Source organism: Sceloporus undulatus, chromosome 4 (assembly GCF_019175285.1).
Source record: "Sceloporus undulatus isolate JIND9_A2432 ecotype Alabama chromosome 4, SceUnd_v1.1, whole genome shotgun sequence".
In the NCBI taxonomy this organism is placed as follows: Eukaryota; Metazoa; Chordata; class Lepidosauria; order Squamata; family Phrynosomatidae; genus Sceloporus; species Sceloporus undulatus.
This window is the reverse complement of record NC_056525.1, coordinates 82,915,027-82,936,476: the sequence shown is the minus strand read 5'-3', so window position 1 is coordinate 82,936,476 and position 21,450 is coordinate 82,915,027. Positions and strand designations below refer to the sequence as shown.

Here is a 21,450-nt window from a genome sequence, read left to right as displayed (position 1 = left end):
GGTTTTGTTTACTGGAACAAGTCTGGAACTGAGCCTACAGAACGTTTTGGTTTAGTGTAGTGTAATGTCTAAGAATGTGAGCAGGCAGCCAGAAATTCCCAGTTCACATCTTTCCCCCAGTTATGTACTCACTATGTAGCCTTAGGTAAGCCATTATTCTCTCAGCTTGGTTCATCTATAATGTAGGAATGATAACAGTGGTCTTTGTTAAAGGGATGATGTAAGTGCTGCATGTGATACGATGCATTTTACTTTTAAGTAAATCCCACTGAGTTTATGAAAGTCAGTTCCTCTTGAGTATGCACAACGGCATACTTAATGCTTGTGAACATTTTAACATCGTTGGATCCCTAGGAGTGGGGTTGGATTGAAATAACAGTAAGGCGAGGGTTGTAATCCCATCCCCATTCCTACTTCTCTGCTCCAAATTTCCCTCTCCCGAACTACTGCTCACACCACCATCACCACCTGCATTTACTGGCATTCTGTATATATAACATTCAAAGATAGGAACTAATTCAGGTAAATTACCAGTCAGGTTGATTTTTTTTTAACTTAAATAATCAACTTAGTTAAACAAAGTTAAACTCAAGCATGTTACTTACGTTGCAGTTCAGCATCAGCTTAATTCCAAATTAACATATTATTAAATTATTAATTAATTGAGAGACAGTACTAAAGAGCCAACATATTTTACATTTCCTAGCTGATTTTTTTTAACCCAAAGCTGAGTTATCTTGGATTAATATAAAACTACTTCTTGCTCTTGTTAGTTCCACAGGGTTCAGTAATTACAGTGTTTCGGTCACAAGATCTAAACAACTTATTTTAGTCCATGATTAGAGTATGATAGTTTAGTTTATTCCAGGGTTAAAATATGTTACCACAAGTAGTAAGAAATGTTCAGAAAGAGCTGATCTCTCTGCATCCAGGTGGTCTTCTTGTGTTCGTTTCTGGATACCATATGTATATATGTGCCTTCAAGTCACCTGTAGACTTATGGCGACTCCATTAATTTCATAGGTTTTTCTTAGGCAAGGAATATTCAGCTGTGGTTTTGCCAGTTTCTCACTTTGAAATATAGCCTACAACACTTGGTATTTGTTGGTGGTCTCTCATTGCAGTACTAAACAGATCTGACCCTTCATAGCTTTCAAGACCAGATGGCATCTGGTTCCCTTAGAGCATTTAAGCATAGATTCCTTATCTGTCCCAGAAAATGGAATGTTGAAGATGAATTTTGAAACCCTGGGATTCATGTGGAAATCAACTAAAGGAAAAGGAGGAATAAGATGAGAACATAAGGGAGGAAGAAAGAGGCAAGAGAGAAAGGGTTTTGGTGGAGTGGGTGAACATTTTTTTAAAAAAACAACAACAGTGTTATGCCCTATTTAATGATGAAGGATAATTTTTGTTGCATTATTGTAAAACAATGCCACATTAATCCGGTGAGGAAAATGTGCAAGTCAGGATGATGCAAAATGGAATTATATTTATGAAGCCAGTGTTTAGTTCTCATATACGTATTTTGAAGTTCTGTGATAGTCCCTCCAGGATAATTACTTCAGAAGATAATAAACAGGAGGTTGCCTCATTTAATTGTTTCATTTACTTTTTCTTAATAGAGTAGCTCCTGCTTTCCAGATTCATTATAGTTCACAGTTTGTCATAGCCAATGGAGACAAGCCTGGAGACAGGAAATTCATAATAAAAAGTATACCACAATAGAACATGAGAGCATTTTTTCATACATTTAGACTAGTAATTTCTTCTTAGGAGGATGAAGTTATTGCAATCTTTATTAATAGTTCCCCTCTTCATCTTCTTAACCCATTTATTACACTTACAGCACCAGTTGACTTGATGTACCTGTCTCATGCATTAATAAGTGAAATGGCACTTAACAGTCACTCAGAAAGGCTACCATGCTGTGTTCTGAGGATGTTGTATAAAAAGGACCAAACAGGAATGTTTTGTCCCAGTCTTGTAACAAAACTTTTTTAGTAAACTTGGGACAAGTTGAGATACTGACATCTGAATGGGAAGCTTTCTGTTAGCTAAACCAATGGTTCTCAAACTTTGCTCTTCCGGGTGTTTTGGACTTCTCCCAGAATCCCTCATCACTGGCCAAACTGGGTCAGTTTTCTGGGAGCTGAAGTCCAAAACACCTGGAAGACCAACATTTGAGATGCACTGAGACAAATTACTTCTCTGTTATTTGCCTGTGCCCCCTCTCCCTCCACCATGTTCAGTGGTTGTATGAGTTGAACTGAAATAGATCCAATTTTTAATTCACATGCTTACATAAATCACTCTGCAAAAAATAATTATTAAGCCATAAGGGTGGAACTAGCTCTACCCATGATGGTGCCTAGAACAACATTGCTCAACACAAACCATTCCACTACTTTAACTTGCTGCCAGGAGACAATGGATCTCTTCTGCTGAAGAGCCAGTTCCTCCCTATTTATTAATAGTGTGATCATATAGTGGGCCCTTGGTATGCACTGGGGTTTGGTTTTTCAAGCCATGAATGATTTAATTCATTAATACTGTACAGAATCTGTCGATGTGGTGAGCTGACTGTAGAATCATAGAATCAGAACAGGTCCCATGGGCCATTGAATCCAATCAGTAGAAACCTACCCCCCAGTAACTTAAAACCATTAGACCTGGTATTGACCTCTGGGACAGGAGAGAATAAACCTGCATCCACTTTAGATATTTAAAGAGGGCAATCATGTCACCCCTCAGTCTTCTCTTCACCTGGCTGAACATGCCCAGCTCCCTCAGTCTTTATATGTTTTGTTCTCCATACCACTTATCATCCTTGTCGTCCTTCTTCTCCAACTTGTCTATATCCTTCTTAAAATTAGGCACCAAGGGCTGAATGCAGTATTCCAGATACGCCCTGACCAGCACAGAATACAGTGAGACTATTAATTCCATTTTCTTGGAAACTGTGGTTCTGTTAATGCAGGCTAAACTAGTATTTGCCTTCTTTGCAACAATTAGATGATGTTCAACTTATGATCAACAATAAATGCAAGGTCTTTTTCACATATACTGCTGCTAAACCAAGTATTCCCCATTCTATACCTGTGCATTTGTGTTTTTGTGTGTGGCCTAACTGTAGAAGTTTGCATTTTTCTTTGTTGAATTTAATACTATTAGTTTTAGCCCACTTTTCTAGTTGTTCAAGGTCCTTTTGATTTCTGTGTCCTCTCTTCCAATGTGTTAGTTAGTGCTAGCTACTCTTCCCAGTTTTTGTGTCACCTGCAAACTTTACCCCATCATCTAAGTGATTGGTAAAAATGTTGAAGACTTTTGACTTGAGAAGAGCTGAAGGTACAGCATAGCCTAGCCACATTTCTGCATCCAACCCATACTTGTAGACTTACTGTGTTTGAATTCCCTTGCTTTTTTGCTTTCTCTGCACTGACAGCATAGAGATACTAAGTGTAGCTGATATAAATGGACTGGATTATTTCTGGTTTTGTGGGAATTTCTATTAGGATTTCATTGGCAAGGCTGGGTAGCACAGGTGGGTAGTAGGATTAATAATAATAATAATAATAATTTTTATTTATATTTCCCACCTCTCCCTGCGGATCGAGGCAGGATTACATCAATAAAATAATACAATACAGTATAAAATATAGTCAATAAAATGCTAACATTAGTACAATAAAATAGCTAGACCATCGTCTAATCATCCAATAATCATACAATCGTAGTCCAAAGTGGAGCATTTAATTTTAATAATCTCGAATATAAGTTCGGGTGGGTAAGCCCATAGGAAGAGATCCGTCTTAAGTGCCTTCTTAAAGGCATCTAAGGTGGTAATTAGATGGATCTCCTCCAGTAGGTTTTTCCACAATTTAGGGGCCTTAGCAGTGAACGCTCTATGGAAAGTTGTCATTAACCTGGACTTATGATATTCTAGTAAATTCTTCCCGAATGTTTTGAGAGTGCGGGGTGGATTGTGTAGGGAGAGGCACTCCCGCAAGTAACTCAAGCCTGAGCCATGTAGGGCTTTAAAGGTAATAACCAACACCATGTACTGCACCTGGAAGCTGATCAGCAGTCAGTGAAGAGATTTTAATACTGGTGTTACATGGTCAGACCTAGGTGTACCAGTGACCAGTCTGGCTGCCGCATTTTGAACCAACTGAAGCTTCCAAACTTGGTACAACAGTAGCCCCATGTGTGGGCATATCAGAAATCTAAACGAGAGATTACTAGCGCGTGTATCACTGCTTCAAGGTCTTTTTGGTTCAGGTAAGGATGCAGTTGGCGTATCAACCAAAGTTGGTACCAAGCACTCCTGGCTGTCACATCTATTTGACATAACTGTAGGGGCGAGTCCAGTTCTAGACTCCATTTGGAATATTAGTTGAGCAGAACTCTGTTGGAATGGGAAGGGCAGAGCTCTGGGTGACAAGACCTTCCAAAGCTGCCAAACCATACTGTGTGTGTGTGTGTGGGGGGGAGGTGCTATGGTTTATCAGAAATGGTTGAATTCCAGTGCCCATAATCATTTATTTTGCTGTGCATTAGGAGATAAAAATGTGCAGTTGAGGGAAAAAATCTGTGAGCTGGAGAACTGGTAATGTACAGGTGGAACAATGGGAGAGAGACTAGATACATTAAGTTTATTAAATTTTTATTAAGCACTTAAATAACAGGGACAGTATGTGCACAAATCAGCACTCATTTTCAAAACAAACTCCCCAACAATATTAAAACATCTTATTTCTTGACTAGAACGTCCTATTTTTCAGTTTAACTATTGACTGGATGGTGTAAAATTTACTAATTTGAAGGTCTCTGTTGACTTGTGCTTATCAAGCAATCTTGGTGAAAACAGGAAATGACAATTTTTAGGAAGATACCAATTTTGGCAGAGCCAGCATGGCATAGTGGTTTGAGCATTGGACTAGAACTCTGGAGACCAGGGTTTGATTCTCAGCTAGGCCATGAAACCCACTGGGCAAGTGACATGCTCTCAGCCTCAGGGAAAGGCAATGGCAAACCTCCTCTGAACAAATCTTAGCAAGAAAAGCCTATAATATGTTTGCTTTAGGGTCACCATAAGTTGGGAACAACTTGAAAGCATACAAGAACAACAAACTAATGTTGGCAGCACAGAGGTGATAGAGAACAGCAACGGCTCTTGTACTTGTGGAAGTGTCACTGAATTGAGGTTTACTCTGGTGGTGCATGTGCCACTGGGTCACCCTTTTAGTCAATCAGCCAATGGCAGATTTATGTTGCTTTTTTTTAAAAAAAAAAGTGTGGGGTATCTGATGTGGAATTTGTGTAGTTGGAATATCTGTTTAATTTAAAAAAACCATGATGCTCATAATCTGTTACTTTTATCTGTGCTGACACTGATAGGTGTTGTAGTCTGACACTGGAAGTCCCACAGCTTCCCAACTCTCAGCCTTTTGAATGAACTGGCCATACTATATCCTGACAAAACAGTTATATCTGATATCTTTATACAGTAGCTCAGAAGCTTGGTCTTTGCATTTTTGCTATAGGTAAAGGGCCATTTGGTTTGTACTCATCTTCTGGAATTGTCACATGAGTTTTGCTTCAGGGATTAAAAGAGAGGTTATCAAAACGACTCAAGAAAAAAATGGCTGTAGTATAGGTGTGTATCCTAAACATTGTTCTGTTATGCTGGCCTGATGTAAAGTGTCAACCTTATTAATTCTGAAAGTTGCAGAAATTAGAGGCAGATTTTGAAGGAAGACACAATGCCTTTGGTCTTTCCAAATGGTTTACAAGACTGGGATTATATAGCATTCATGAATGCAATTTCTCTAGCTCAATTTTTAGAAACTTAGTTGATAGATTTGTGGGGGGGAAATCAATTTAATGATGAGTCAAAATAAGTGTTACAATACAATCCAACTTTTTATTTTCCTTGTAATCGATTGCGTTTGTGGTGATGGAGGGGGTGGGGTGTAGATTCAATTTCTCTACCTTGTTAAACCATTTGGGAAAACAGAGGAAAATGTTTGGCTTTTATGTGACACATCTCTTTATAGCACACAAGGTTTTGTGGGCTAATGCCCCCTTGATCAGATACTGTCCTAATGAAATAAATTGATTTAAGGAATTAGTCTATGAAAAAGTTCAGCTCCACCATCTATTTGCAGTCAACACTGTGGCAGGCAGCCTTCTCATTGTGAAGGAACACTTTTTGATCAGTCAGTGAAGGCATTCTGGAGGAGGTCTGCTCTGTTAGCCATTTTGCTACAAAAGCATGTTCTCTAACATTTGTAAGGGTATACTCATGCTATCTATGCCCATAAAATAATATGGCCGCTGGGTTTGTGTGTGCACCAGTCTGTAATGTAATTACAGAATGTATCTGGGTGATGCTATATTGCATTCACAAAGGACCCAAAACTCAGATATTTGTACCAGTAAAATGGGGGGGGGGGGAGAAAGCAGGAAGCACAAATGCCCATTTACTTCTGGTTTGGTTATGATTTTTAAAAAAACTTTTATTGTTGGATTTCCATAAATGTTAATATACATTAAAGTCACTTTCATTAGTAGATGCAAATAAATTTCAGTGCAGAATGAATGATGGATAACAATGAAGATAACAAAACACAATACAAGAAAAGATAGGATTTGATCATCTTGGCTTCCAGGGAGATTTCAGATTTGATCTGTTCAAGGACCTATTTGTTTGACTTTTTGGCTGCTCACAGTATCCTCAGCACCCTTCTCTAGTCTACCTCTTTCATGGCTGCCCTTCCCAGTCCTAGTCATCTTCTTCCTTCTTGACTGCAGTCTCCATTCTGATCAATGTTTGATCCAAGACACAAGAAAACTTGTAAGCCAGTGTGGCCTAGTGGTTTGAGTGTTGTGCTACAGCTCTGGAGACCAGGGTTCGATGCCAAGTTTGGCCATGAAACCCACTGGCTGACCTGGGGCAAGTCACACTCTCTCAGCCTCAGAGGAAGGCAAAGGTGAACCTTCTCTGGACAAGTTCCCCTTTAGGGTCACCATCAGTCAGAAATTATTTGAAAGCATACAACAATGAGACATATTTAACTATTTCCTTTTTGTCTAGGTCAAATTTATGTAGGTCCTCCATGGTCATTATTTTTGTTTTCTTTATGCCCAACAGCAATCCTGCCTTTGCTCTTATTTCCTTGACCTTCCTCAGCAATTGTTTTAAGTCCATGATGTTTTCTGCTAGTAGTACGGTGTCCTCTGCACATCTTAGATGGTTAATGTTTCTTCCTCCTATCTTTACTCCTTTTTCTGAGACTAAACTTTCTCTTTGTATGATATTTTCTGCATACAAGTTGAACATTTAGGGTGATGATATGCAGCTTTGCCTGACCCCTTTACCTTTTAGGAACCATTCTGTTTCTCCATATTCTGTTCTAATAGTAGTCTCTTGTCTTACGCACAGGTTCCTCATCAGGAGTGTCAAATGTCCCATGTCTTTAAGGACATTCCATTGCTTTTCATGATCTATGCAGTCAAAGGCTTTACTATAGCCAATAAAACATGTGCTGATTTTCTTTTGATGCCCTCTACTAACCATCCTGTGTTTGCAATATAGTTCCTAGTGCCTCTTCCTTTCCTGAACCCCACTTGCTCCTCTGGGTTTTCTCTCTCCATGTATGATTGTTGTCTGCGTTGCAGAATTTTGAGCATAATTTTGCTTGTGTTGGGAATTAATGCAATGGTCTTATAGTTGCTGCAGTCTTTTATGTCTCCTAAATACATCATATTGAGAGCCAGTGTAGAGTAGTAGTTTGAGTGTTGAACTACGACTCTGGAGACTAGGGTTTGAATCCCAGCTTGGCCACGTAAACCCACTGCCTGACCTTGAGTGAGTCACACTCTCTCAGCCTCAGGGGAAGGTAAATGGAAAACCTCCTCTGAACAAATCTTGCCAAGAAAACTCCATGGGAGATTCGCTTTAGGAAAGGATGACCAGATGTGTCCTCACTGCAAAGAAGGACAAGGCATCACAAAACGTAGGACTGTTCAAGGAAAAATGGAGGACATGCTCAAAGAAAAGCTCAAAAACACTAATTTAAACCCATGCTTCTTAGTCATGCTCAACATGGAGGACACTGGGGAATCCCTGCTGGATAGAAATGTAGGACATGTCCAGGAAAAAGGAGGACGTCTGGTTGACCTGGTTGCTATTAGACATTAACGACTTGAAGGTACACAACAACAACAACAACTACATCAAAAGCTGACTGAACTGAGAGAGGGGTTGATGAAGGCAGGATAAACTAAAACAAATGACAGTACTTACCCATAGGGAACCTATACTTGCTCGCAGAGAAATATAGGTGACACTTAGATATTAACCTATGAATCTCTATGGGCAAGTTTTCTGCTAGGTTGCCCATGGGCAGGTTTTTCCCTGCGAATCCTTAAGGCCATGTATATGGGCAACTATTCCCCAATGTTCCCCAAGGCCATGTATCATCCAATGTTTCCCTATGGCCACATGTCCTCCTGCCTTTCCCTATGGCCAAGTATTTCTCCTATATTTTTGTGGTTTTTCAGGCTCTGTGGCCATGTTCTAGAAGAGCTTATTCCTGACGTTTTGTTGGCATCTGAGGCTGGCATCTTCAAATGTTTCCCTATGGCCAAAGGTTCCCCTATGGGCAAGTATTCTCCTACGTTTCCGTATGGGCAACTTTCACGTAATATTTCTCTATGGCCAAATATTCCTCTACGTTTCCCATGTCTCCCTGCTTTGACTAAAGTATTCCCCTGTGTTTCCCTATGGGCAACTATCCTCCAATGTTTCCTTATATAAAGTTCCCCTATGGGCAAGCATTCCCCTGTGTTTCCCTATGGGCAACTATCCTCCAATGTTCCCCTATGGCCAAGTATCCTCCAACGTTTCCCTTTGACTAAAGTATTTCCCTATGGGCAGCTATCATTCAGTGTGTCCTTATGGCCAAGTATTCTAGTATCTTCCCCTCTGGGCAACTACCCTGCCATGTTCCCCGGCCTAAGGCCAAGTATCCCCCTCTGGGCAAGTGTCCCTGTGGGCCATGGCACCCTCCTCCAGTCTTGCTCTGTGGGCAAAGGAAATGGCCACTTGCTGTCTGTGGCGACTGAGTCCCTCAGTCCCGGGGAGGGAGGCGAGAGGGCCTGCCTCCTTCCTTCTTCCTTCCTTCCCTCCAGGAGCAGGAGCCCCTTTGGCGAGGAGCAGGGCGTGCTCCCTCCCTCCCTCTGCCCGGCTGAGGGAGGGGCTGGCCTTGTGTGGAGGCTCCCACCACCGGCGCCCCGACAGAAGGAAGGAGGGCTCCCTCCGCCAAGGGCTGCTGCTCCTGCTGCCGCCGCCGCCGCCTTCCCTCCGGCCAGGAAGCCACGACGCTGCCGCCGGGTGACCCGCTTGGGGAGCAGGTAGGAGGGCTTCTCCTTCTCCTTCCTCCTCCCCTGCCCACAGCCCGCCCTTGGACACCTTTCCCCCCATCTCTCCTCCTGGCTGGTAGAAGGCTTGCTTTAAAAGACACCCTCCCCAGAGACAGACATCCAGAGAGAGGGCACTGAGACCAGGGTTCGAATCCCGCCTCGGCCCTGGCCCTTCAGAGTCACACTCTCTCGGCCTCAGAGGCGCCTCTGAGCAAACCCTGGTAAGGAAAGCCTCAGGATAGGGACGCCTTCCTAGGGTCGCCATACAACACACACACACACACACACACATATATGGGCATATATATATATATGTGTGTGTGTGTATATGTATATTTGTATGTATATGTATGTATATATATATATGTCTCTCTATATATGTATATGTGTGTATATATACGTGTGTGTTTATATATATATATATATATATATATGTATATATGTGCATATATATATGTATATGTGTGTGTATGTATGTATATATATATATGTGTGTGTGTGTGTGTATATGTGTGAATATATATGTGTGTGTGTGTGTATGTTTATACGTCTGTAAATATATGTGTGTGTGTGTTAATACAACAAACAAAGCACATACTAATGTTAACGAACAAACCTTAAATCCCAGGGAGGGAAAAGTTAAGAGTTTGCTTCTCCTTTCATTCACTTTCTTGACTCTTCCCTGCCTGCTTTCAACATCATGATATCTGTGAAGCGTTGCTTATATCAGCTTCCCTTCCAGCCTTGTCAGTATTTCTCATAAGTCTTCTTTTGCTTGTGAGAAAAGAAAATATTGGCGCTTAAAAAAAATTCTCCCTTGGAGCTGCAAGAGGGGATGGATGACTCTGGAGAGCAGGGTTCGAATCCTGGCTCGGCCATGGAAACCCACTTTGGGGGAGTCACACTCTCTCAGCCTCAAAGGATGGCAGTCTGGGTGACCCAGTGTCCTCACCATGAAGGAGGACCAGGCACCATGAGATGTAGGGCCTTCAAGAAAAATGGCTGTATACAAGCTGACTGTATACAAGCAGAAAATGCTCATATAAATATAAATCCATGCATTCTTAGTCATGCTCAGGATGGAGGATGTTTTGGAATTCCTCCTGGACAGAAGGTGGTAATGGAGGACATGTTCTGGAAAAGGAGGACACTTGGTCACTCTGATGGCCATGAAATCCCCTCTGAAGAAAACTTGACAAGAAGTGGAAACAACTTGAAGGCAAAACAACACACACAAACAATTAATGCATTCCTGGAGTCTTCCAACCTTCAATATTTAAAACACACAAACAGCATTCTCTCTTTCTCTTTCTATAGGTCTCTCTCTCAAAGGACAGAAGCAAGTTTTTGACTTCTTCAGAACTCTTTGATAAAAATGTTGAGGGGATTAACATTTCCCCCAAGGAAATTTGAAAAAAGCAACGCAGAGCATAATGCCTCAATAAATTTTGACACTCACTTTGCTTTTAATTCAAAGACATAGCCGTGTTAGTTTGGAAAATCAGCCTGCAAAGGGATCTTGTAGCACCTTTGAGTTGGACTGCAAGAAAGAGGTTGGTAGAATGAGCTTTCTTAGACTTGAACCCAGTTCCTCAGATGCCTGGGGTGAGATGCGGATGCCAAAATCTACGAAAGCTCATGCTACCGGCTTCTTTCTTTTAGTTAGTCTCAAAGATGCTACAAGATCCCTTTGCACTTTGTTTTTAAAACAGTCTAGGTTGGGTTATCTTTGCAAGGTACTACCAGGAGCAAAATTTTGATCCTCCTGCCCTCCTCTTGGAAATACCAACCGCCCAGCTAAAATGAGAAAAGGCTGATCTATTAACATCCCCTCTCCAACAGCCTCCAAACTTTCAGCCGCAAAGATTTGTGTTGCAAAATACTTCCCAGCCTTCTTAACATTTGGTATTTATTGTTCTCCATAAAACTGCGTCGGATTTACACTTTATTGGACAATAGTTGAATATTTACACCAGGCAATATGTAGTTGAGATGTTGTTTAATGATCCCTTAGGATTCTTAAATGCTGGGGTGAGGAGGGGAAATTATATATACTGTATTTTTGGAGCGCCTGACTGGAATGTGGGTTGAGGGGCGACATCAGAAAGTGTCACAACGGGCATCGGGTTGTAAATGCCATTTTACAGTGTACATTTTACACTGTAAATGTTTAATAAGCACCCCCTCTTGGGGTTGAAAGGATTAATTTTACTTTATTGTTGAACCCCTCATACACACCCAGGTGATTCTTTGGATATTGAGGGCACTTTATTAGAAAATGGCCCCTGCATTGCTCCTGAGTTTCCATCATCTCTCATCTGTTTTTAGAGGAAAGGAAGATCGTTCCAGACACTGGGATTGGAAACAATGACATCGTTCGGTGATACCTATTGATCAATTTATGCCTTGTGTGAAGAGTATTTTTGCAATACTGAATGACAAAATTACAGTACACTGAAATGTTTAAAAATTGAGTATTTCCCAAATATAACTATTTATTTAATGCATATTGAACACACACAGTTGTTTAGTAACTACAGATAGCTGAGCCTTGTAAATAAGCCCATACCCAGCAATGGTTTCTGGTTCATCTAGAAGATTGGTGGTTGCTTGCTTTCAATTTTAGACAAAAATTTGCTGATGATATGGCAAATCTGGCCATAAGAGTAATTTAGCTTGACTAAAACAGTATGAATACATCTGTCCCTCTGCAAGGTCAGAGATAAGAAAAGTACCCTTCTGGTAATGCTGGGAAGGGTATTGGGAGAGTTGTAGTCCAAAAAAAAAAAGTTATGTCTCCAAACTCTGTGGAAGTTCATAGGAGAGAAAATTCTGTCTGGTCTGCTTACAATCACTTTTGTCTAATGTTTAAAGCAGCCAACTACCTAGCTTAGAAATCCTTTGCTTGCTGGTATTCTACTGTTATAGGAAGCTTATGAATTTACAAACCTGAGTTAAATCATTTTTTGCTGAGTGACTAACGCTTTTCGTTTGTTGACAGGCTTCATCTCTCTGCCTTTTGCACCACCTGATGTAGGAGGTTTTGAAGGGCCCCTCCTGAAGAAGGATGTCAAAATGCACTATGAGGTGGCAGATCATACCAAGTCCAACAGCAGTGCAGCTTTCTTTGAAGTCTTTGATAAATGTCAAGTCATGCCTAGGAAGGAGCTGCCTCAAGTTAGTTGTTCTAGTAGTGGCCAAGCTTTCTTGAATTCCCAGATGTCCTTTAAAATAACTGTCAGCAATGGCAGTGACAGCAGTGTTGCTCAGCGGAGTCCACCAGAGCTGCAAGTACCTTTGCTAGATCTTTTCCCAAAAAGAACTAGCATATTTGAGAGATTTCCTATCCTTCAGAGGACACAGGAGACACGGTGTCCTAAAGTTAGTGGAGAATGCCTCCAGCAGAAGGGTGAGTAACAGAATGCCTGGATTGTAGAATATATATTGCCTCTAGTAACCTTTACTTCCCTTGTTAGGATGCTGTTTGCCTTCTTATTCATTTATTTATTTGTTAGCTTGGCATGGCAGCTTTTTATTCACTCTCTCACCACAAGGTAATTTAAATCAGATTTTCCTAATTGATTGACCTAGTTAGTCATTGATATTTCTAAGAAATCTCAAGACCATGTATTGCAAAATATCCTCAGACATTATGGTAAAAAGCAGCAAGTTGGTAATAGCTACTCTTTCTCTTTTGGATTTAGTGAGACAGAATGTCACCCTTTTATGTGCAGTTGCTCTCTAAAAATTTAGGTGTTTAAAAATTATTTTTTTAACATAAATTTAATAGTTAATGTCAATTGAGCAAGAAATTACTGTTAGAAAGGTTTTTTTTTTTAATAAAACCTTGGGTTGTGACATTTCTGTTTCAAAATGCCTTCTTTTAGCTTTGTTCATAACAATTTTGTGTAGCTGTCAATTGCAAAGTGATAGACAACTTCACTGTATCTTTAGTCTTGTTGGAATCTGGTGAGTAGGTTACTATTTCTTTCATTTTATAATCTGGAAGTGATTTTAAATGATGGGCTAATGGGATTTGGAACAGAGATCTTCTGAAAGGAGATCTGGTAACCTATACACAAGACGTTTTTATTTTGTCTATGTGAGTTGGCTATAGCATGGTAATCCAAAGTGTGCAGTATTCCCAAAAACTAGGTGAAGAGAAAAATCTGCACTTACTCCAAGCCACAAGGCAAGAATGATACATACTGTTATCTGCTATACACTAGTTGATGCTGTGTGCCATTTTCTGACTTATACAGTACTGACCCTGTCACAGGATTTTCTTGGCAGAATTTGTTCAGAGAGGGCTTGCTCTTGCTTTCCTCTCAGACTGAGAAAGTGTGACTTTCCCAAGGTCAGCCAGTGGGTTTCCATAGCAGAACAGGGATTCAAACCCTGGTCTCCCAGTGTTGTGGTCCAACACTGAAATCTCTATACCAAACTAGGTCCTATACACTTGAGATGGTAGTTAATTTTTTGATGAAAATGCTAACTGGAAGTGCAGAACATTCTTCTCCCGATGGGCCTAACATTTTATTATTAATTTCACATTATTACTTTTCATCTCAAAGAGCAGACCACCATATAAACTTAATTAAGAACAGCGCATTGGATCTACAAAAACACTTTTAAAAATCCACAAAAAGCTTTAAAGAGCAGTAGGAAAAATACAACACTAACTTGCTCTCCTTTAATGCTCCCAAAAAAGCCCTGGTGGAACAGACCAAAGGCCTGTTAAGTTTAGCTGCTTATTTCCCACAGTGGCCCACCAGATGTCTATGGGGAGGGTGAAAGCAGGACATGAGAGCAATAGGCATCTCTCTTTATTGTTTTGCAGCAGCTGTTGCTGCTGCTCTTCCTTCAGATCCGCACCTGATCCTGGAAATATACAGCTATCATAAGTAGTGACCATTGGTAATCTTACTTTCTAGGAGTCTTCTAATCTCACTTTAAAGCATCTCAAATGGTGGACATCTGAAACTACATTTTGTAGAAGTGAATTCTGTAGCTTATTTATGGAGATGATAGGGCAGGGTATCTTTTTGGCTGTCCTGAATCCTCCTCCCACTGTTCTCTTTTTAATTGAATGACCCTGATTCTGGTATTGTTTGAAAGGAAGTAAACTTCTTTTTCTATAGCAATCATCATTCTGCAAACCTAAGTCATGCCCCATTTACTCATCCTTTTTCTAAACTAAAAAGCTCTAGATGTTTTAACCTTTCTAAGAGGGTAGCTTCTCAAGCCTATGATAATTTTAAATTGGCTTTTTCTTCATTAACATGCTTGTTGAAATAATAATAAAAATAATAAAAACGTCTTGGTTTGTTTTCTGAATGGGAAATTTGAATGTTTTCAATTGGATATCAAGTTAGTCTATTGAAATTTATGGGGATACACATGAACCTGTTAATCGGGAGATGGCATTTTGCTTTGAAGAAGTGACATGTTTTTGAAATGATCCAAAGATATATAATGGAGATTAGAGTGAATTTTCATAGGACAATCCACGTGCAAAAGCATTGTTGCAGTATTTTTTAGAATTGGATTGCTTGTAGTCTATAGATGGAGAGGAGGTGAGAATAATTTTTAACAGAAGGTTCTGTGCTGAAACAAAGCCAGCCTTATTCAAACTGTTACGTTTCTGCTTCAGAGTAGTAGTGTTTTTTATCTTTAGTTTTAATTAAACTTTTAGGTACCAGTGAACTTCTGTTGTGGATCTAACCCAAAGATTTCAGGAATCAATAAAATAACCAGAAAGTTCTCTTTAGAATATGTTATTGCTGTTGCATCCATTTATTTTCTTTCTACTAAAAATATCTAAGTTTAGATGCATCAACTTCCTAGCCTTCAGTTTTCTTCTACTGTAGCATGTACTATGTAGAACAGCAGTTGGCAACTGGAGGAGGACCAGTTTTAATCTTCACAGCCCGCAGGTAGGCTGTACCAATATGTTCCTGCTGCAATGGAAATGTCACATCAGTTCTAGCTTCATTTTTGGTTTGTTTAATGGGGGTGGGGTGGGGTTGTAATGTGTTGGGGAAGGGAAAAGAAAATCACAGGGGGTTCATAGAATCATAGAGTTGGAATGGTGGTTTAGACATATTTTGAGGCTGAATATTGGGTTCCAAATATAAATAGTGGGGCTTTGGTGCTCTTCTGAGGCACTTGGTGGTATAAAAGGGGTTGGGGGCTAAGCACAGCCTATGGATCAGACTTTTCTCACCCTTGATTTACAAGAAGAACAGGAGTCTATATGACTCATTGTAAAGTGATTTGAAGTGGTCTCTGTTGAATATCCTGTTTTGTTGGGCCGGGGTGTGTGTGTGTGTGTGGTGAGTACAGAATCACTCACTGTTGTTTAATGAATTTGGAAGGAAAAGGGGTTCAAACAAGGTTTGTTGTTGTTGTGTGTCTTTTATGGCAAATAATGGTGACCCTAAGGTTACTCTCACCAGCTTTTCTTGGCAAGATTTGTTCAGAGTGGGTTTGCCTTTGCCCTCCTCTGAGGCTGAGAGAGTGTGATTTGCCCAGGGTTACCCAGTGGGTTTCCATGGCCAAGCAGGCATTCAGACCCTGGTCTACAGAGCCCTAGACCAACGCTGAAACCGCAACACAAGACTGAATCAAGCAATGTCCTACTTCTTTAAAGCTGGAGGACTTTCTTAAACTGAAAGTGCTCCAACTTTTAAAGTACGTTTTGGTAAGTCCAACATTTTTCTTTAGTGTATAAAGCCCAATTAAAGGATCCTTTTGAAGAAGGAGTTATTACATGCTTGGATGGAAAGTAAATAAATTTTATAGAACTAAGCAGCTGATATGAACTCTGTTAATAGCTTTGACCTGCCAGACAATTATATGTGATTTGTGTGGCAATTTATCTTCCACCTTTTCAAAGTTCTGCTTATGGAGTACTTTGTAATGAGAAATCGAGCAATTTCACCTTGTAACTTCTGTCTCTTTTTAATTGCTTTCATTTGTACTTTTAGTTGGAGAAAGGTGAGCAGACGGTGAGATGTTAGGGACTGGGCAGATACATTTAAACTGACCAGACAAGTTCTTGCCCATTGTCACTGAGGTGGAATTTGAAAAATATCCCTTTTCTTTACAGTACAGTCCCATTTGTCTTTAATCCTGAGATTTCTTAGTCTAGTTCAAAGAAAAGAAGACAGAGGAGGATGAGAACTTATGCAAAAAATAACATTATAAATAAATAAGGGAATTATACTGTATTGTTCACCACTTAATATAGATTGCCAACTTTTTTTCAGTTGCAAAGTCTCAAACTGTATTCTTGTTTATGATTTATTTCTTGTCTAAATTACTGTAACCAAATGAGTATTTGTTGGATAGGCTTGTGTGTATATTCGTGCATTCAAAGCACTTAATCTCAGTAAAACAAGGAAATGGCTAATAAACTCAACATATCTTGCCTTTTTAAAATGCTGTTTCTGTGATTGGAATAAATACTTTGAAAACTAGTAATAATATATTTAAAACAAAAAGTGTTCTTGTCTTACAGACAGGGCCCAAAGAGAAATAACAGTATTCACATGGGTTAACCTGCTGTGTATTGTTCCTCCTCCTCCTCCTCCTCCTCCTTTTGACCTTGTTGGCATTGATCCGGACATGGGGCTTGAACCCTTTGCTGTTATCATAGTATTGACTGGAATTATTCAGATTTTGTACCTGCTATTTCCAATAGGTGGAAAGGTCCCAATGACTTTGGGAGTCTTTTATCTCATTGCAAGTGGCAGGTGTGGATGAACAGGCTGGTTCCAATTTGGACCCTGGCAGTCAATTCTCCACTTGGCCATGAAACCCATTAGGTGACCCTGAGAAAGCCACATGCTCTCAGCCTCAGGGGAGGGCAATGACAAACCTTCTCTGAACAAATCTTGCCAAGAAAACTCCATGACGAATTCACCTTAGGGTAATTACCTGAAGGCACACAAGAACATCAAAAGGTGTTTAAGCCTTCCCTTGTCTTGCTCCTGATCTGTATATTATGGTGATTAGAAAGGGGAGAAATATATATACAGAACAAGATTCCATTAAAAAAAATCATAAATATATTATGAAAATCTATTTAGTGTAATAGTTTAGTTTAACAATACTAACAACATGTTCTTATGGAATTTTTATGAATGATTTGAAAGAGAACTGGATTTATATCAGCCTACATTAAAAGTTTGACAATCTGTATGACATATATTAAAATGCATATAATAATATCTAATGTCTTGAATTATGGTTGTTCATACAGGTAGTTTCTGTTAAACAAGACATAGGGGTCACACTCTATTGCAGAGAGTTAAGCAGTCTTCACATTGGTTTTGGTACACACCATCCCCCTATATGCTAAGAATATTCTCAGGTCTCCATGAGTAGATCCTTTTATAGCCAAAATAGTATCATCCAAGCACAAGAGGAAGTCATCAGCAAGGTTAAAAGAATCTCAAGGTTCACAGAGGTTCAAATAACCTTTAGACTCACCTCCCCCTAAAAAATAGGTCTAAGAAGTATTGAACATCCTTGGTGGGCACAAAATGTTCAGTAGGCATTGAGAACATCAGTATGGTATAAAGTGATGTACTGGGACTTGGGAGATCCAGGTTTCAGTTCCCATTAAGCCATAAAATGCATGAGGTCAGTGACTCTCAGCTTGAACTGCCGTGCACTAATGATAGTAACAGCACTGAATGAAAACAACAAACAAAAATTCAGGGAATGGATATAGAATGGAATATTCTGACAACACTAAAGAACATCATCCTACAGCAGAGCTACATAAACTGGAGCCACTCCATGGGCTCCACTGCTCCATGGTAATTTTCCTGGAGGAAAGAAATAATTATAGCCAATGGGTACAAATATGGTGCCAGTCCCTGGAGCAAATGGGGGGAGGGGAAACGACCTTCTGATCCACCACATTAGATAGCACTGCTCTATAGCATTTTGTTGATGTTCTGTCATGTAGACATTCTAAAGATCAGGTTAGTTTGGCTTGATTATTTGTGATAAAAGGAAAGAGAAATAGAGAGTTTCTCTTACACGATTGGAAAAGCACAGTACAACCTTAATAAAAGTTTAGAAAAGCAAGCACTTCTTGAGAGATTTTCCTTTATAACTCCAACAACACAGTTCATAGCCAGATAACTAATTAATAACTTGTACCATCTGTGAGACTTCAGAAAGATTAAATTCCAGAACCATCTTGAGCACTCATAGAACCTGTAATCTGGAGCAAAGTTTCCTCAGGAGTACTGAAATTTATTTTTTACCCATGGTATAGTTACCCATAAAGAAAATGATGGTTTTAGTAGGGCATAAATACTCTAAAGGCACCAAATCCTGTCTGATCTTGGAAGCTAAACAGGGTCAGCCCTGGTTAGTACTTGGATGGAAAACCCCCAACAAATACCAGGTACTTTAGGAGACCTGGTGGCACAGTGGTTAAATGCCTGTACTGCAGCCATACACCCCCAAAGCACAAGGTTGTGAGTTCAATCCCGGACAGAGGCTCAGGGTCGACTCAGCCTGGCATCCTTCCGAGGTCACTATAATGAGTACCCAGCATGTTGGGGGCAATTAGCTTACACATTGTAAATTGCTTAGGGAGTGCTTAAATGCACTGATAAGAAATGTAAAAATGTACTTGCTATTGCTATTGCTATTATTAGGGGAGAAGTGTAGAAGATCTGACAAAGGGGAAAGCACATTTTGATGCTAACAAACGTGTTTCTAAACATAATTCCCCTTCTGTTTCAGGTTAGCCTTGGTTGAGGCACAGCTGTCTCCCCCACTTATTGTATGTCTACAAATTATTTCTGATTTATGACAACCCGATCATATGGTTTTCTTGGCAAGATTTTTTCAGAGAGGGTTTGCCTTTGATTTCTTCTGAGGCTGAGAGAGTATGACTTACCCAAGTTTACCCAGTAGGTTTCTATGGCCAAGCAACGATTCAAAAACTGGTCTTGCAGTGTTGTACAGTTGTCCCTCCATATTTGCTAGGGTTAGGGGAACAAGACCCCCGTGAATATGGAAAAATCGCAAATAACAAAAACACTGTTTTTACCTGAGAGGACACCTCTCTAGTAATCTCTAGGTCTTCCAGTGCAACTCTGTGGTCAATGTCCAACATACACTGACCATAGAATGGCACTGGAGTAGCAACAAATGGTCTTTCAGTGCAGCAGCTTTTAGTTAAAGTTGACCACAGAGTTGCACTGGAGGACCTAGACAGTCCTAGAGAGAACATATTAATGAAATCCGTGAAATATCAAATCCGCAAATATGGAGGGATGACTGTAGTTCTTAATTCAAACCACTACACCTTGTTGTCTTGCCCCCCCCCCATACACCTGAATTCTTTGTTAAATGAAATACATCATGATCATGTAATACCTGTATAATATGTTGCTTATGTCCCAGCCTAAACAGTACTTACTGGTTCCAGTAGAGATAGCAGAAGTGTGTTGCTGAAAGGAATTGCTATATTCTTGACATACCTTTTAAAAATGTGGGTAGATGTATGCTTTGTCACAACAAACATGTAAGAAGTAAATGATCATACTATTTTGGGATAGAAAATAGGATAAACATTGTTAATTTTTGCAGCATTAAAATAAAGGGCTGGATGAACATGGCTGCCGATGTGGAAGGGGCAAACCTGTATCTGTCTGTCTGTCTTTCTTTCATGTAGATATTCATAAAATGATGTGAAGGTGGAGATTGATGTGTTTGTATAAGATAAAATCTGGGTATAAGATAAAATCTGATAGCTGCTTGTTATGGCCATGCACCCGTATACTGACTGATGGTGTAGTACAATTTATACCTGTGGAAGTATAAGATTTCTCTATTTCAGAGCATGCAGGGTCCTTGCAACGAAGCAGACAGTCTGAAAGGGATATACGTAAACTGTGTGTTGCAAATTATTTTAAAAGTTTCATTTCTTGTATTAAAATTAATTTAGGGGTAGAAAATTCTAAATGTTTCCTTAAACGCCTCCCCAGCATGGCATGTGAAAAGCCAAAGAAGAGAACAGATAAATTTAGTTCCAGTTTCACTTTTAGGTTTAGTCTTGATTAAGATCTTTAAAGACAAGGTGCCAAGTTTTCTCCTCTTAAGACATGTATGTGTGAATGCTTTCTTATTTGCAAAAAGCATGCCTTATATTTAACTTGGCAAAAGGATTTTCCCACTTTTCTGTAGTTTAATTTGTGTTTTATTACATGATTATTCATCACTGACAATTACTGGGAAAAATGCTGCTGTATGAAATAGATCCAACTTATGCCGTTTCAATTTTCATGTGGTTTTGTATATTTACGGATTGCAAGAACTTATTCAAACCATTGCAAAGTAATGAGCCAAGTTCTATCTGGCCAATCAGTACATTAACATACGGTAAGTTTTGTAAGGTTTGATGCACTAGTTGATATTGATTGGTTTTTGTATTGCTATGCTTGAATGGTTCTTTGATGGTTTTACACAATTTCCTAATAAAAAGCATAGCAATGGAATACATCTGATTTGTAAATTTGTTTCAGAGATCTGACAAATGATTTTAAGATTCAAAGGGATCCTTGATGTTTGAAAGATTTACAGATAACAGAATCGAAGAAGAAAAATAATGTGTGTGCATTTGCATGTTTTACTTTGTAGGTCCTAAAAAGACATCAGCAAATACCATAAAACTAACTTTTAAATGCATATTTCAATTGCTGTTATTCTAAGCTCTTAAGGGGTTGAAGACATAGTTTATTCTGGAACGTTGCTGAACTGCATGAAATGTGACTCTTGAGACTTGGTATTTTAATACTTAGTAGAAATATGTATAATATTAGATGATGTATTTTGCCTGCCTTCCTGGTCTGAAGAATTTAGTCATACTGGCTGAGACAGAGAGTATTCAATCTGTAAATCAATGCCTAACTTTTCATAAAATAATAATCATTCTGCAGGCAAATAATTTTACAAGTGAATATATATACAAGAGCAAGAATATATGCT

The 21,450-nt window shown here is 39.5% G+C and overlaps 1 protein-coding gene across 3 annotated transcripts in view; it reads left to right on the top strand.

Annotated features, from left to right (window-relative positions):
* The first annotated feature begins 9,363 nt into the window (after positions 1-9,363).
* Positions 9,364-21,450, top strand: part of GLIS1 (GLIS family zinc finger 1) — a 260,795-nt gene continuing 248,708 nt past the window's right edge. For 2 of the 3 annotated variants that reach the window (XM_042464928.1, XM_042464926.1), the window contains exons 1-2: positions 9,564-9,650; positions 12,431-12,838. In XM_042464928.1, the coding sequence (XP_042320862.1) occupies positions 12,505-12,838 (334 nt within the window). In that variant the 5' untranslated portion in view covers positions 9,564-9,650; positions 12,431-12,504. Of the gene's footprint in view, positions 9,421-9,563; positions 9,651-12,430; positions 12,839-21,450 lie in introns of those variants that run through there. The other variant, XM_042464927.1, reaches the window with a different exon arrangement.